The 17,569-nt window shown below is 41.5% G+C and overlaps 1 protein-coding gene across 3 annotated transcripts in view; it reads left to right on the forward strand.

Moving 5' to 3' along the window:
- PRKCB (protein kinase C beta) overlaps positions 1-17,569 on the forward strand; it is a 383,605-nt gene that overhangs the window by 262,482 nt on the left and 103,554 nt on the right. For all 3 annotated transcript variants that reach the window (XM_032243353.1, XM_032243352.1, XM_032243351.1), the window contains one exon: positions 13,116-13,212. In XM_032243353.1, coding sequence (XP_032099244.1) covers positions 13,116-13,212 — 97 coding nt within the window. The remainder of the gene's footprint in view (positions 1-13,115; positions 13,213-17,569) is intronic.

A 17,569-nucleotide genomic window follows, 5' to 3' on the forward strand; every position in this document is an offset into this window, starting at 1 on the left:
CATTTCTGAATTGTCTCATTCAGGACTTTTCCAGCTTCAAGTGAAAGAAAATAAAAATCAAACTGGTTTAGCAAGAAAGAGAGGTATCATTTGGACCACACACACATCTTTCCATTGTTCACATTACGACTTCCTTGTCTTGGCTCCATATTTCTTCTTAGGCTTTCCTTGAAACATATTGAGTGTCCACTAGGTGCTGGTCACTAGAGACACATCGAGGTATAAGACAGACATGACTTCATGGAGCTTAGCTTATAGCAGAGGGTGGGGTGGGGAGATAAACATTGAACAAGGAATTATACAAATAACAAATCAGTGACAACATGTTGGAAGATGTGAAGAAGACAGGAGCTGAGACTTGTGACCCAAAACTATCTGAGACAGCTCTCAATCAGAAAGTTTATTTTGCCAAGGTTAAGGATATGCCAATGACATAGACTCAGGAGGTTCTGATGACATGGGCCCAAGGTGGATGGAGTACAGCTTGCTTTTATACATTTTAGGAAGATATAAGACATCAATAACTACACAAGATTCACATTGGTTCAATCTGGAAAGGCAGGACAACTTGAACTGGGATGGGGGGAGGGTGCTTCCAGGTCATAGGTCGATTTTACAATTTTCTGATTGGCAATTGGTTGAAAGAGCTGTTATCAATAGAAAGGAACGTCTGGGTTACATAAGGGGTTGTGAAGACTAAGGTTTTATCATGCAGCTATAGCCTCCAGGTAGCAGGCTTCAGAGAGACTAGGTTGTACATGTTTCTTATCAGACTTAAGGTCTGTGTTGATGTTAATGCTGGTTGGCTTTTCCTGAATTCCAAAAGGAAGGGGATATAATGAAATATCATGTCCAATTCTCCCTTCTCATCATGGCCTGAAACAGTTTTTCCGGTTAACTTTGGAATGCCCTTGGCTGAGAGAAGGGGTCCATTCACATGGCTGGGGGCTTAGAATTTTATTTTGGGTTTACAGAATGTACCCCTAAAGAGTTATGTTAAAGTACAATTCAAAAATGGTTAAAAACATAATTCTCATAAAATAGATAATGAGCATTGGCCAAAGATTTCCTTAGCTCATTAATGAAAAAGGCAGCAAGATGAATGACTGATTCCACAGAAAGTTTTAGAAACTGATGTTTATGTAGTCAGTAGAAAAAGAAATGCTGAAATAACTTTGCTCAGTTAGATATAAAACTGGCTGATAGCAGAACAATAGAATCACAAGCTTTGGGGTTATCTTATCTACTAGAATGAAGAAAAAAATGATTTTGGCTAGGCATGTTGGCTCACGCCTGTAATCCCAACACTTTGGGAGGCCGAGGTGGGCAGATCACCTGAGGTCAGGAGTTCAAGACCAGCCTGGCCAATATGGTGAAACCACGTCTCTACTAAAAATACAAAAATTAGCCATGCATGGTAGTGGGTGCCTGTAATCCTAGCTACTCAGAAGGCTGAGGCAGGAGAATCTCTTGAACCCAGGAGGCAGAGGTTGCAGTGAGCCATGATTGCACCACTGCACTCCAGCCTGGGCAGCAGAGCAAGACTCCATCAAAAAAAAAAAAAAGATTTCACTTCAATTTTCTAAAAGTTAACATTTATCTTTGCAGACTAGGGAGGAGACCATCTGGGCCTGACTTGATGGTGAATAATAAATTAAACGAAGTATATTACTGTGAGGAAAGAAATAGCTAATTAGAAAATGCTCTGGCATGACATTAAAAGGTCACACTGTCATCTTTTTTGTTTTTTCTCTCCTCCCCACACCCCCCCCAATAACGTTTTGGATATTTTTCCTTAACGTACAAATGACTTGACTTTGTAGAGTCTACATCAGCCACTCACAGAGTGGGTGTTTCTTTCTCATTTTAAATCAAACTTAAAGAGGTGAAAGAGAAAGAACGCGTGATCCCCAGGGGGTATCAGTATGACAGGGGAGAACATAATAATAACAATAGCTACCATTTATTGATTCTTAATAGATGCCAGGCTCTGGGCCAAGCATTTCCAGATGTGTGGAGTCACACTTTTACACAGCACTAATCAGCTGTGCAGAAAAAAATAAAGCTTCTTCATTTCCTATAATGGACTTAGACTTTCTCGTGCACTTTTGTGAGCGCCTGGTGATCGAGGCGAAGGGACTGTGTTATGCTGCATGTGATACTTGCTGGTTTCACAGCTTCACTTTTCTGCCTGGTCCCTGTTCACGGCAAAACCAAACTCTGTAAAACATTTTAAAGAAATTATAGGAGTTCCAGACCAGCCTGACCAACATGGCAAAATCCCGTTCCTGCTAAAAATACAAAAATTAGCCAGGTGTGGTAGTGCACACCTGTAATCTCAGCTACTCTGGAGGCTGACCAGAAGAACCGCTTGACCTAGGAGGCAGAGGTTGCAGTGAGCTGAGATTGCGCCACAGCACTTCAGCCTGGGTGCCAGAGCAAGACTCCATCTCAAAGAGAAAAAAAAAAAAAGAAATGTTTTATGTCGAGGATGCTGTGCAGCAAGATGGGTTGCCTACAGTGTGACTTCACCTTTGCCTGGCCTGGCCTTAATCGTGTTTGTAATCTGGTATCTTATTGCCACAAAGAGTGTGTTTTGTCCGTCTTATGATCTCTATTTTAACATTCATATCAGTTCATTGTTATATATAAACTCTAAAAGCGAGGGGGTATAACAAGATGTGTCCAATCTCCTTTCTCTCATAGCTAGGAATTTCGTTTTTAAGGTTTTTCTTAGGTTGTCTTGGCCAAGGAGGGGGTTCTGTTCTGTCAGTGGGGGCAGCCTTAAGACTTTAGTTTTAGCCTACGTTCCTAAACCAGCACCCACTGAAGCAGGACTGTTCCCATCTAGCTTTGGGACATCATTCCTTGGGGCATCAGCTTTGGGCCAGAGGTCCTGGCCTGTTGCATCCCCTTGTGAGTTCCTCCATGCAGCCTCCTCTTTGTCCGACTCATAGGCCACTGTTGGGCCCCAGTCCCCTTCAGAGAGGGCCAGGAGCCTGCCTGAGTCCTCCCCTGGGGGCTCTTTTCTGCTCCCTCTGCTGCAGCGGGGATGATGTTGCCTGGTGCATGGATAGGTCTCTGGCCCGCGTTCCAGCCGAAGAGGAGGGAAACTTATCTTTCCCTACCACCTGTCCTTTCTCCTTCCCAAGGTTTCCAAGCCCCAAAGGGAGGGGCTTCTCCTATAATCACCCAATGAGTTCATCTTGCCCACTGCGCAGAGTTGATTCACTGAGACACCAATATTTTAGCAGAGAAAGAGTTTAATAAATACAGAGTCAGCCAAGCGGAAGGATGGGAGTTTATTACTCAAATCAGCCTCCTCCAAAATTCAGAGACTAGGGCTTTTCAAGGATAGCTTGGTGGGAAGAGGGACTACGGAATGGGAAATGCTGATGGGTGGGGTTGAGAATCAACTCACAGACAGTCAAAGCTGTCTTCTCATGCTGAGTTGGTTCCTGGGTGAGGATTACAAGACCAGGTAAGCCAGTTTCTTGGTATGGGTTCCCAGTCTGGGTGGCACCACCTGGTCCCTCAGAATGCAGTGTCTGGAAAATACCTCAAACACCAACTTTAGGTTCTATAATAGTGGCTTTATCTATAAGAGCAATTGGGGAGGCCATGATTCTTGTTACCTCTGGCTACGTGTCTCTGGAGCTACATATTAGCCACTTTGTGGCTAATATATTAGTTTTACAAAGGCAGTTTTGGTCCCCAAGCAAGGAGAGGGTTAGTTTTTGGAAGGGGCTGTTATCTTAGTTTTAAAGTTAAACTAATGGCCAGAGGTGGTGGCTCATACGTGTAATCCCAGCACTTCGGGGGTGCCAAGGTGGGAGGATTGCTTCAGTTCGAGAGTTAGAGACCAGTCTGGGCAACAAAGCGAGACCCTGCCTCAATAAAAAATTTAACCAGGCACGGCGGCATGCACCTGTGGTCCCAGCTACTCAGGAGCCTGAGGTGGGAGGATCACTTGGGCTCAGGAGGTCGAGGCTACAATGAGCCGTGATTGTGCCACTGCACAACAGCCTGGGCAACAGAGCAAGACCTAAGTAAATAAAGAAGCAAATACAAATAAAGTATGAAGTTGAACTGAAACTAAAATCTTCCCATAGTTAGCTTGGCCTAAGTCCAGCAATGGACAGGGACAGCTTGGAGATTAGAAGCAGATGGAGTTAGTTAGGTCTGATTTCTTACACTATCATAACTTTTCTATGTCAGATTTGTCTTACTGTCATAATTTTTGCAGAAGTGGTTTTACTCCCACACATGCCATATCCTTCTTCCTGGGCTAGTGCCTGCCTGTCTACCCCACTAAAGCAGAGATCAGGGAAGAAAAAAAAATGGCTTAAGAATAGGGATAGTGTATCAGGAGTAAGCCCAAAATATTACTGCATTTACACTTAGATGATCATTTAATTCTCTGGGTATTCTAAGTAAAGCATCATTTCCAAGGATCAGAATAGTTCAGCAATGTGTTAGGGACACACAGCTCGTAAGCGACAGTGCTGGGTTCAGGTCCAGGTTTCTATGATGCCAGAGCCTACGCATATACAAATCCCATTCTGCCTCCTGATATGGGTTAGGTGGAAGGCTAGAGGGTAGGCAGCTCGGATTTGACCTTGGCTTTCCTAACTGGATGGTTGCTTTGTGACCTCAGGTGAGCCACTTCACCTCTCCATATTGCAGCCTTCACAGCAGGTATTATGCCACCCCTCAGACTGATCACAACACCCTTACCCTCCATCCACCACTTAGGATAGCATGAAGTTGATGACATAATAGTTGGAAAGGAACTTTTACAAAATAAAAGCCCTCTTCAGATTTTGCAGATAAAAGTCCTCTTCAGATTTCCAGCCAGGACATTTGCATTGCTGTCTTGACTCTAAATGGACCGGATCCTAGATGTTTGGATTCTTGCCCTAGGGATTCTTTGAACACTATGTGATCTTGAGTAAGTCTCACACCCTTTCTGAGACTCAGTTTCACCCTTTAGAAGGGGATGGGCTCCACCAGCTCTTCTGCTGTGCTGTAATTTAAGACTGTGTGGCAGAAACAGCGGACACAGCTGTGAAAGCTCCCAGGTGTGGTGCACCAGCCCCAGGACTCCTGCCTGCCCCTTGGCCACCTGCCCTGTATCTGTCGTCAAATCCTTTTCTTTCTTTCTAATTTTGTTTGTTTATGCTGTCTCCTTTCTTTCCCCTTGATTTTCCAGAGGTTTATCTGTTTTATTTACTTATTTATTTTCTTCAAAGAATTAACTCTGGGATTTGTGTATCAATTCTGTTTGTTTTCTCCTTTTCCGTAGGTTTACTTTGTGTTTGTTTTTGACTTTCAGTTGAATATTTGACTAATTTATTTTTTCTTCTTTTGCCTGACTCTGCTCTTTAAAAATAATGAATACCTTTTTTGTTTGTTTTTTGTTTTGGAATGGAGTCTTGCTCTGTTGCCCGGGCTGGAGTGCAGTGGCACAATCTCTGCAGCCTCCACCTCCCAGGTTCAAGCAATTCTCCTGTCTCAGCCTTTTGAGTAGCTGGGATTATAAGCATCTGCCACCACTCCTGGCTAATTTTTGTACTTTTAGTAGAGAGGGTTTCACCATATTGGCCAGGCTGGTCTCTAACTCCTGACCTGAGATGATCCTCTGACTTCGGCCTCCCAAAGTGTTGAGATTACAGGCATGAGCCACCATGCCTGGCCAAAAATAATGAACAAGCATTTAAGGGAATAAATGTTTCCTCTAAGTTTTGATATGTTAACATTCTGGCTTTTGTCGCTTTCTTGAGGATCTGCAGTTGAGTTTTTAGTTTCTTTTCTAACATGCTTTAATTTAGATTTTTGTTTAACTTTTTATAATTAATATTAAATTACTGTTTTAGTGCTTTCAAGTCAGAGAATATGGCCTGTGCACTTTTCTTCTTTCCTCCTATTTTCTTTCCTTTTCATTCAGCATAGCTTAGTATTTGTTTAATGTTGTTAAAAGTTCAAGAAAAAGACTATATTAACTACTTGTAGGGTATGCTTTTTTGTGGAGAAAGAATAAACCTTTTTTCAACTTTTATTTTAGATTCAGGGGGTACATGTACAAATTTGTTCCCTGGGTATACTGTATGATTCTGAGGTTTGGGGTATGAATGATCCTGTAACTCAGATACTGAGCATAGTACCCAATAGCTAGTTTTTCAACCCTTGTCCTCTCCACCCCTCTCCCCCTATAGTTTCTAGTATCTGTGGTTGTCATCTTTATGTCCATGAGTATAGGCTATACATCTAACATGTATTCATTCCAATGTATTATAAGGTCCAGATCTTTTATACCTTCATATCATCCTTTGGTTTGCTTGAGCTAAATGTGTAGTGCTTATTAAGATTCTTCAAGCAAAATTATTTTTAAAAATTCTTTTTATTTCTAGGGGTTTTTGCCTTATCTATATATGGCAATATTATTAGCCATGTAACTCCACAAGTCTTGCTATATTGACATGAAGTTATCTTTGCTGCAGATAAAAAGTTAATGCTTTTTCTCTGTAATTTTACCTTGTTGCTGGTATTCATTCATTCATTCATTCATTCACTGAATATACACAGTGAGCACCTGCTATGCTGAAGAGACACTAATGAACAAAACAGACAAGAATCTGTGGTCTCATAGTGTTTTCTTTCTAGTTGAAGAAAAATAAAGAAAAATTTTAGATGAACAAAAATAAGCAGTAAAACATGGCATGCTTGAGGCTAATATGTGCCATAGAGAAAAGGAAATAAGAAATGGGGACAATGAATCTTGGGGATGGGGGCATTCACATTTTATAGGGGGCTCAGGAAAGGACTCACTGAAAAGGTAACATATAGCAATGATCTGAAGCAGGTGAGGAGTGAGCCATGCGGATATCTAGGAAGAGCTTGTCCTAGACAGAGAGGACAGAAAGCACAAGGGCCCCAAGGCAGAAGTGCACCCGGCAAGTTGGAAGAGCAGTAAGGCGACTTGTGTAGCTGGAGCTGGATCCATGAGGGGAGAGTGGAGGAGGATTTGGTCTGGGAGGATGTGGGGAGAGGTCTGGCAGATCCCGTGGGCTTTGTCAGGACTTTGTCTTCTACTCTGAAGAAGATGGGGAGCCAAGGAATTAATGAGATCAGACTGACCTTTGCATGTGTCCTCCTTGGTTGCGGAGTGATCAGTCCCTTTTCCTTAATAGATCCTTTTCCATTCTTTTACATCTAATCTTTCTAAGTCCTTTGGTCTTGTGTAACAAGTGGCACGTTGTTGGATTTTTTTTTTTTTTTCTGCGATGGAGTCTCACTTTGTTGCTCTGGCTGGAGTGCAGTGGTGTGAACTTAGTTCACTGCAACCTCTGCCTCCTGGGTTCAAGCAATTCTCCTGACTCAGCCTCCGAAGTAGCTGGGATTACAGGCATGGGACAGTATGCCCAGCTAATTTCTGTATTTTTAGTGGAGATGGGGTTTCACTCTGTTGGCCATGCTGGTCCCAAACTCCTGACCTTGTGATCCACCTGCCTTGGCCTCCCAAATTGCTGGGATTACAGGCATGAGCCACCATGTCCAGCCTTTTTAAAAATTTTTTTACTTTATGTTCTGGGATACATGTGCAGAATGTGCAGGTTTGTTACATAGGTATACATGTGCCATGGTGGTTTGCTGCACCTATCAACCCGTCATCTAGATTTTAAGCCCCTCATGCATTAGGTATTTGTCTTAATGCCTCCCTCCCCTTGCTTCCCACTCTCTGACAGGCCCCGGTATGTGATGTTCTCCTCCCTGTGTCCATGTGTTCTCATTGTACGACTTATGAGTGAGAACATGCAGTGTTTAGTTTTCTGTGTCTGTGTTAGTTTGCTGAGAATGATGGTTTCCAGCTTCACACAGGTCCCTGCAAAGGACACGAACTCATCATTTTTTATGGCTGCATAGTATTCCATGGTGTATATGGGCCACATTTTCTTTATCCAGTCTATCATTGATGGACACTTGGGTTGCTTCCAAGTTTTTGCTATTGTAAATAGTGCTACAATAAACATAAATGTGCATGTATCTTTATAGTAGGATGATTTATAATCCTGAATCTAAAGATCTTTTCTTTTTTTCTATAGGAAAATGTTTTAATGTTTACAGCTGTAATTTTCTCTTATGGTGTTTCTGTTTCTAAAGTTTTCTTTTTCTTTCCTATTTCATTCTCTTTTTTCATCTTCTGAACAGATAATTATTATCTTAAATCAGTGTCATTTTATAATTTAAAAAAATTTTCTTTTGTTGTTAATAATGACATTTTGATCTTATTACAAAAAGAAAAAAAAAAAGAAAGAAAAGAAAAGAAAAAAACTAAGTCTTTGGAATGAGACTTCCCGGGCTAGAATTTCTACTGTACTGCTTCCTAGCTGTGTACCCTTGGGCAATTTATTTAGCCTCTCTGTGCTGTATTTCCTCACTTGGAGATAATAGTCATGATTATGTCACAGGATTGTCACAATATCAAATTAGTTAATATAAGTGACCTGCCCAATGTCTGCTAAATAACATTCAGTGTTAGTCATTATTGTTAATTGAATAACAATCAGAAAAATATAAGTAAGTAATTAGAGTATATTATCCACATTCCTAGTGCCCATAATTGCTATTGACCCTAGAGAGACAGAGAGACAGTGAAACAAAAAATGAAATCTTACTGTGGATACTATTTGGGAGCTTGCATTTTTCACCTAAAATTAATCTGCAATAAACATAATTGTAGCAAAACTTTTGTGACCAGCTTTAATAATTTCCTAATAAATTTCTAAGACTGGAATTGATGGCTTTAAGCATATATGCATTATTAAAGTGTTTGCCAAAATGTCCTACAATTTTAAAAATAAATTTGCATTTTTATCAATCTTGTATGAAACTTTTCACTTTACTAACACTAACATCTAGTGTGATAAATTTCAAAAATATGATACAAAGATTATACACGTGTTGTATTGCTAATCATGTTGAACATTTTCATTTGCATATTGCCATTTGTTTATATTTATATACGACTATGTCCTTTTGCCTTTTTCTTATTGACTTGTAAGAACTTTTTATAGAGAAGAATATTAATGTCTTTTCTGACATATATGTTGCAATATTCCTCCTTTTCGTGTTGTAAATTAATTTTGCTAATATGCATTTTTCTTAGCGGTATGTAAAGCATTTGTTTCATGTCTACTCTAATATGAGAAATATTGAGCCAATTGCCAGGAAAATTTCTCAAGTTTTTCTTGTCATTTACTAATTGTTATCTGAATTATCCATGCTGTGTTCCCTGTCTCCAGTGGATTTTTAAATTGAGTGATTATATTTTTTTTCTGAAAGTAGTCTTTCCCACTCATATTTGTTCCCTTTACATACATGCACCAACCTCTTGAATCTCATTGAAAATATGAATTAGGTAGTTTCTAGAATGTTCTCTCTTTTGGCAGCAGTTTTATTTCATGGGAAGTACTTCGATTCTGCATTGTTTCTATTTAAATGACTAAATTTTTCACACATCGATTGTCTTTATTTGCTCATCCTTATAGAAGGCTGAGCACAGAAATGACAAGTGTCCTTGTTCTAAGCTTTCATGCCTGGATAAAGGGAGACAGGAGTCTTTTTTATTTTTTGGAATTCTGTTGTGTCAGATCAGGAGTCCTGTTCCTGACATTAGGACAGGGCTACTACAGTGGACACAGGTGCATAACAGGCAGCCCTGGTGCCAGATGGAGACCCATCTTCCCCACATTGGTTCTGTGCATCTCAAAGTCAGAAGGGCTCCTGTTTCTCTCTGAAGGGCCACAGGCGTCCTATTTGGAGGCAGTAGTGGCAATGTCCTTCACTCACTCTGTGGTGTACTGGCCTCCATGAACACAAACTATGGCACCATGCCCCTGCCCGCTGCTCCAGGCACTGAGGTCTCTCCTCCTACCTATGAATGGGAATCAGCGACCCTCATTCAGTCCCTGATGGTCTCAGCCAGGGCCATTATTGGGCTCTGTTGGGGCACCTTTTACAAATGACAGCATCTGTGTTTTCCCAAGTGTGAGACCCCAAATACTCCAGTTAGTTCATCGTCAGGGCATAAATAATATTGAATTGTGCTTGAGAAAGGAATTCTTTTGTCAGCGTTCTTTCAATTCTTCAGATTATGGCAAAGAGAAACTCAGAGGGCTCTGGTATACCCTTAACCCTCTAACACTTGCTTTTTGCTGATCTCCCATTAAAAAAGGGACAGAGGCAGGCTTTAGGTTGAGAGCCTTTGGTAAGCAACACCATCTACTTGCACTTGCATAACATTGATTTGCATCTTTCTTCTTTTCTTTTCTTTTCTTTTTTTTCTTTACTTTTCTTTTATTTTCTTTCATCTCGCTGTGTCACCAGGCTGGAATACAGTGGCGTGATCTCTGCTCACTGCAACCTCTGCCTCCTGGGTTCAAGTGATTCTCCTGCCTTAGCCTCCTGAGTAGCTGAAACTACAGGCGCACACCACCACGCCTGGCCAATTTTTTTGGATTTTTTGTAGAGGCCAGGTTTCACCTTGTTGGCCGTGCTGGTCTCAATCTCCTGACTTCATGATCCATCCACCTTGGTCTCCCAAAGTGCTGGGACTACAGGTGTGAGCCACCATACCCGACCTTTTTCTCTTTTCTTCTCTTTTCTTTCTTTTTTAGAGAGACAGGCCTCTGTCATCCACGCTGGAGCGTAATAGCACAATAATAGCTCACTGGAGCCTTGAACTTCTGGATTCAAGTGGTTCTCCTACCTCAGCTTCCCAAGTAGCTGGGACTACTGGTGTGCGCCACCAAACCCGGCTAAATTTTTTTTATTTTTTGTAGAAACAGGGCCTGTGTTGCCCAGGCTGATCTTGGACTCCTGGTCTCAAGTGATCCTCCTGCCTCAGCCTCTCAAAGTGCTAGGATGACAGGCATGAGCCACCACTACCACCTATCTTTTTTTTTTTTTTTTTTTTTAACAATTATTTTCTACTTGTAACAAGTGATTTTGAATTTCCTTCCGAGGAAGAAATAAAAAGTGTCCTTTAAAATTAAATTTATTATTTAAAAAACAGATGTTTCAACACTGACATACAGACCTAGCAAAATCCACAAAGGTAGTATCTGAACGGATAAAGTTAACCGAACAGGGCTCTGTTTTCTCTTTCTATTACTTTCATTTGTAGGAATCCCTGCTGTGTGGATAGCACCCTTCCTGATTTCCAGCAAAGATACAGATGCTCTCTTGTTTTTGTATTTCTTTTGCTAATTTCTGTGGAAATTTGGAAGAAAATTTGGAATATTAAATGTGGGGCCTAGAGACTCAAATTGCCTTCTCTGCTTTGAATCACCTAGCCCATTTTTGGAAGCTGCCTAAGAAGATTCGTGAATGGAGACAAAACATTGTGATGAAAATTTTACACTTTGGTTAGGAATGATCTTTGAGAGCAAGGAATTTTGGGGTCTGTTTTCTTCCCCACTGATTCAAATGCTTTTAGAATGTCCCTTTTCCTTCCTCACACTCATTTCATCCTCTGGCTAGCTGGAAAAATATTTGTGCTCAAGAAACAAACTGAAGCCCATGCTTGTTATTATCATAGTAGTAGCTGGGCATGGTGGCATGTGCCTATCATCTCAGCTACTTGGGAGGCTGAGGCAGGAGGATTGCTTGAGCCGAGGAGTGCAAGACTGGCCTAGGCAACATAGCAAGACCCCATCTCTGCAAAAAAAAAATAAATAAATAAAAAAATAAAGGAAAGAAAAAGGAAAACAAAAACCAGCCAGGTGTGGTGGCACGTGCCCTTAGTCTCAGCTAGTTGAAAGCTGAGGCAGGAGATTGCTTGAGCGCAGGTGGTCAAAGCTACACTGAGCTATGATTGTGCCACTGCACTCCAGCCTTGGTGACAGAGCAAGACCCTGTCCCTAAAATAAATAATAATAATAATAATGACATTAGTCACAGGAATAATAATCATGATGATACCACTAATTGAACACTTGCTGAATGCAAATGCTGCTTATCATTTTACATGCATCGTTACATTTCTATTTCACAAGAATTCTGTGAAAAAGGAATTTGTATTCCAATTTATAGATGAGAAAAACAGAGACCCAGAAAGGCTAACCAGTCTGTCTAGGGTTATGAAATGAGATTTGCACCCAGGCATGGTTTGACTCCAGGTCTTGTACACTTAACCACTAAAGGATGCCATTTCTCCAGAGGCTGACTACAGCACACTTGGGGCAAGCTTCTGCAGAAAAAAACAGCATCACGAAGTTAAGTCCATGGTCACCTAAATGCAGTTGAGTGCCAGGATGACAAGGTGGCACCCTATGTAGGTGACAGGTAGAAATGCTAGAAAGCATGACAAGAATGTATTTACAGCCAGGCGGTGGGGTTTACAGCTGGGATTACAGACAGACAGCTCATGCCTGTAATCCCTGCAATTTGGGACGATAGGGTGAGAAGATCACTTGAGGCCAGGAGTTCAAGACTAGTCTGGGAAACATAGCCAGATCCCATAACTACAAAAAAAATTTATTTTTATTTAGTGGGCCTGGTGGCACATGCCTATAGTCCCAGCTACTCAGGAAGCTGAGGCAGGAGGATCGCTTGAACCCAGGAGTTCGAGGCTGCAGTGAGCTGTGATTGCACTTTTGCACTCCAGCCTGGGTGACAGAGAGAGACCCTATCTCTAAAAACAACAACAACAAAAACATTTACATTATGGGATCTTCATAGTCTTCTTTCAGAATAAGAAACTACTTAATGAACAAAAATAGGTAAAAACATATACGGTAATTTAACGATATAATGAAGAAGACTGAGTAAGTGTATGTAGAGAGAGAGAACTTTGCCTCCTACATACACAGGATATACATTTTTTTTTCTGCTGTCCATGGAAGAGTTACAAAAATACATAGTGTACCTGGCTATAAACCCACGCACACTACCCCCACCCAACATACCCGAAACCAAAGCAAAACAAACCAAACAACCCTCACCATATATTTTTTGAAGTACAGCTTTTTATAAGCCTCCTTTTCACATCCTGATCAATAAAATAATGTCAAGTAGAGTCATGAAATTTGTCCTGCCCCCTTGTCTCCCTTTAGGTTTAAGTTACTGAGCCAGGAGGAAGGCGAATACTTCAATGTGCCTGTCCCACCAGAAGGAAGTGAGGGCAATGAAGAACTGCGGCAGAAATTTGAGGTGAGGTTTCTCTTCTTTCTCTCTTCTTTTTTTCTCTTTGTTTTTTCCTTCTTTCCTTCCTCTCTCTTCTCTCTTTCTTTCTCTCTCATTCTTTCTTTTCTTATTTTTTCTCTCTCCTTCCTTCCTTCTTTCCTTCCTTCTTTCCCCCCTCCTTCTTTCCTTTCTTTCTCTCCTTCTTTTTCTTCTTTCTTTCTTTCTTTCTCCTTCCTCTGTCTCTTTTCATTCTTTCTCCCCTTTCTTTCTCCCTCTCTTTTATCTCTCTCTCTCTTCTTCTTATCTCCCTTCTTTCATCAATGGGAACCAGTTAAGTTTGCTGCTGTGCTAATTTTCCTGTTTAGGGCATGGTTCCTACCAAGACTTTTCATGACTCTGAGCTTTTGCAAGGTCATTTCATCTCCTAGAAAATTCTGATTAATCCTTCAAGACCCCAATTAAATGCCCTTGCCTTATGAATTTATTCCTGCTTCAGACTTAGACGTTTCTCACTCACTGCCCACCATTTTGATGGTAACTTGGACTGGAATGGTAGTCATGGTGAATGAAAGAAGTAGACAGAGGGCCGGGTGCAGTGGCTCATGCCTGTGATCCCAGCACTTTGAGAGGCTGAGGCAGGCAGATCACTTGAGGTCAGAAGTTCGAGACCAGTCTGACCAGTATGGTTAAAGCCCATCTCTACTAAAAATACAAAAAAAGCAGCCAGGCACAGTGGTACATACTTGTGATCCCAGCTGCCTGGGAGGCTGAGGCACAAGAATTGCTCCAGGTGACAGAGGCTGCAGTGAGCCAAGATTGTGCAACTGCAGCAGTCTGGGCAATAGAGCCAGACTTCATCTCATAAACAAACAAACAAAACAGGACAGAGAAGTGATATGTTTTGGAGGCTGAGTCTGCTAGGCTTGCTAATGGATGGAATCTGGATTGGCTGTACTGGCAGAGTGGTGCTATGTAGTTAACGAGTGAAATTGATTGTGCTAATGACTTCAGGAAATACCCCGTGGGTAGATCTTCCCAGATAATAGTTTTATCAAGTGGAAAACCCTTGGCTGTGACCTTAAGTCACATTGCTGGCTCTGCTCCTACCTGAGACAAACCCCTTTCCTTCTCTGGGGACAAATAAACACCATTTTCAGCTACATAAGAGCATCAGGTGCATAGGACACATCCCAGCTTTACAAAGAAAATGTTTGGGGGGACATAGGCTTCAGTACTTACATTATATGTGCATTGAGTGATTTTAAAGTAGTTTCCTGAGGGAAAACACATTATTTTGTTCCCACAAACTCAATACACTGAGTCTGGCGGGAGATGATCAATTCTAGATAAGCAATGATGGCCTACTAACCCCCCCAAAAATGTATGTAATAGCATAGCTAAAGTGAAATATGAATTTTTATTATTTGTCAAATAATCACACAAACAAATTTTAGAAATGTATAAAGACCATGTAAAGTCCTGTGAAAGAGACATCAGGTACCTTGAGAACATGTACAAAAGAAACGTCACGTAGTTTGAAAGGACAGGGGCGATGTCAGGAAGGAAACAGTCACGGAACTTTACCACGTAAAAAGTGGGGAGAGTGTATTCCATTCTGCAAACAGCATGTGCAAAAGCCCTGTGGTGGGCGGTTATTTAGCAACCATGTAAAACCAAAAGCAGACCAGCATGGGCGGAGTAGAGAAAACTAAAGGGAGTCCAAGGAAAGGCTGGGGAAGTATGCGTGGGTCAGAGGAAGCAGGACCATGCTGGCCTTGACAAGGGTTTTAGCATTTACCTCAAGAGTATTTATTTATCTCAAGGATTTTAGCATTTATCCCAAGAGTATTTGTCCCAGTAATTTTAGCATTTATCCCAAGAGCATTTATCTTAAGAGTATTTACCCCAAGGATTTTAGCATTTATCGCAAGAGCATTCCTGCGAAGAGCCCAGTGACCACATGTGGTATATTTCAGTGCGTCAGAGTTGGTTGGCTCTGTTTGGTCACCAGGCGTTGAGTTCTAGGGATGTAAATTGCAGACATGGAAAGGTAACCATTAGTGTATTCCTGTTTCTGAAGGCACATCCTACCCATCAAGATAAAGGACGAGTTTGTTTGTTTGTTGAAAGAAACAAACTTTCTATCAAGTTTGTTTTCCCCTCAACTTGATAGAAATAGTGCTTAAGGGCCAGGCACGGTGACTCACACCTATAATCCCAGCACTGTGGGAGGCCAAGGCAGGAGGATTGCTTGAGCCCAGGAGTTCGAGACCAGCCTGGGCAACATATGACCCCACCTCCATTATTAAAAAATAATAGTAAAATTATTTTTAAAAAATAAAAATAAAAAAGAAATAGCACTTAGATATTCCCAAATTCCTTGTCTTGAGCCCATGCCCTCCCCACTTGAAGACAATGATAGTTCTGACCCACTTGGATCCTCCCTTCCTAGAAACAAGCGGAACAGACACATTGGCCTTGAGCTTGTCAGTCATTCTCCAGTGACCTTGGTGGCAGAGGACTTTTCCCCCAGTCTTGGACTCAAGCCCAAGTGGATTGATAAAAGAACCTTCCCTCCAAGTAGAACTAAAAACTGGATGCTGTTTGATAAAAATTAAGACAGGAAGGCAGTCCTTCCAGAGAACACTTTCCATCTCTTTCCCCTAACTTGCTGATGAAGTGGTGTTGCTTTGCTGCTGTGTTATAGAAAAGTACTATTATGGGTGAAAAACACAAGGCCAGTATTTTCTTGTATACAACGAAGTCTTTGTTTTGCAAAATGATTTCTTCTGTCCTGGGGCAGCCAGGGTGACATTTCAGAACACCAGGGAAAAGATTTTCTGCACAAACAGAGCATTTGTCTGGGCCAGTAACTGGCTTGGAATAGTGGACTGTTTTATCCGCATGCAACAAATTGTGTCTCTTTACTTCTAGCAAGAGCCTGCAAATACTTGTCTATGCTTGAATTATAATCGCTCCGTACTGTAGTTGTTGATTAAAAAAAATGTTTCCAACAGACCAAAAATTGTTCTCAGGCTCACAGAGGAATTTCAGTTGACCTTGAACATGAGAAATGTAATCCCTGTGCAATAACCAATTAGCACCCGGAATGACTCAGAAATTACTTTCAAGCCTCTTATCTGGAGGAATTGTGAGTGACAGTAAAATCGAGCTGCTAGAATTGGGGTAATAGAATTTCATGGTAGTGTGAGCTTGGTGCAGTTGCCACACGTGGTATATTTCAGAACGTCAGAGTTTGCTCTGTTTGGTTGGGGAGCTTTCAGTCGACCATGGGCTTGAGAAAAGTCTCCATTTTAGATGGCTCACATGGGATTTCTCAGAGTCTTAAAATTTATTTATTTAACAAAGTGCTAACTATATGCCATTTATTATTCTAAGCACTTTGCAAATATTAACTCAGGTAATTTAATCCTTACAACATCCTGGAATGATAGGTACTATTATCATGCTCATTTTACTTTTACAAATGAAGAAATTAAGGCTCAGAGAGGATTCAGTAACTTTTCAAGGTCCCAGAGCCAGCCATGTCCAGGGTTTGAGTTTTCCCAGAAACAGACTGTAAGGATTCAAGGGCAAGTTCATTATTTGGGAAGTGATCCTGGAAACACCTCCCAAATAAGGAAGCATTGCCAGAAGAGGTGGGAAGCTGGGAAAGTAAGTATTATAGAGCAGGCTACTGCTGTGGGCAGCTAGAGTTTAACCCTGCTGGAGAACTCTCAGAGTCAGCACGGAATGCATGCCTCAGAATTTCTCAGTCAAGGGACTGGAAGCTGAGGGGTTATCTGTTGGCTCCCCGTCCATTTTAGGCTAAGGGCTGCTCCCAGGGAAATCCACTCACCAGCACTTTCAATGTGCCCTGTGTGCTGTGCCTGCTCCTACAACCAGAAAATAAGCTGCAAGCAAAGAATCACAAGTGTTTGCTGTTGGCAGCCCCAGGTATAGAGAGCAGCGTGCTGGTGGGGTCTTGGAAGAATACCGATCATCACATCTGTGCAATGTAGCCTAATGGTTAAGTGTGATGGCTTGAGAGCTAGATTCGAATTCCAGTTCTGCCACACTTCCTTGCTGAATGGCTGTAAGCAAGTTGCTTTGTCTCTCTGAGCTTCTGATTCCCTACCTGTAAAACGGGGAATTATAGCACTTCTTACCTCATGAGGTTATGTGAGGATTGAATGAGGTAATGCATTTAGCAGAATGTCTCACACGTTATATGCATCCAGATGTTAGATGCTAGCATCATGATAGTTATAATTATCGGCTCCCCCTTTGGGATAAATAAAGATCAGAACATCCTCTTTCTGGGCTTTAGAAGGGCTACTTAGAGGTTAGGGAGTATCTATAGGGACCCCTAGCCTAGAGTCCT

Source organism: Sapajus apella, unplaced genomic scaffold (assembly GCF_009761245.1).
Source record: "Sapajus apella isolate SASKATOON/1434 unplaced genomic scaffold, GSC_monkey_1.0 scaffold51, whole genome shotgun sequence".
In the NCBI taxonomy this organism is placed as follows: domain Eukaryota; kingdom Metazoa; phylum Chordata; class Mammalia; order Primates; family Cebidae; genus Sapajus; species Sapajus apella.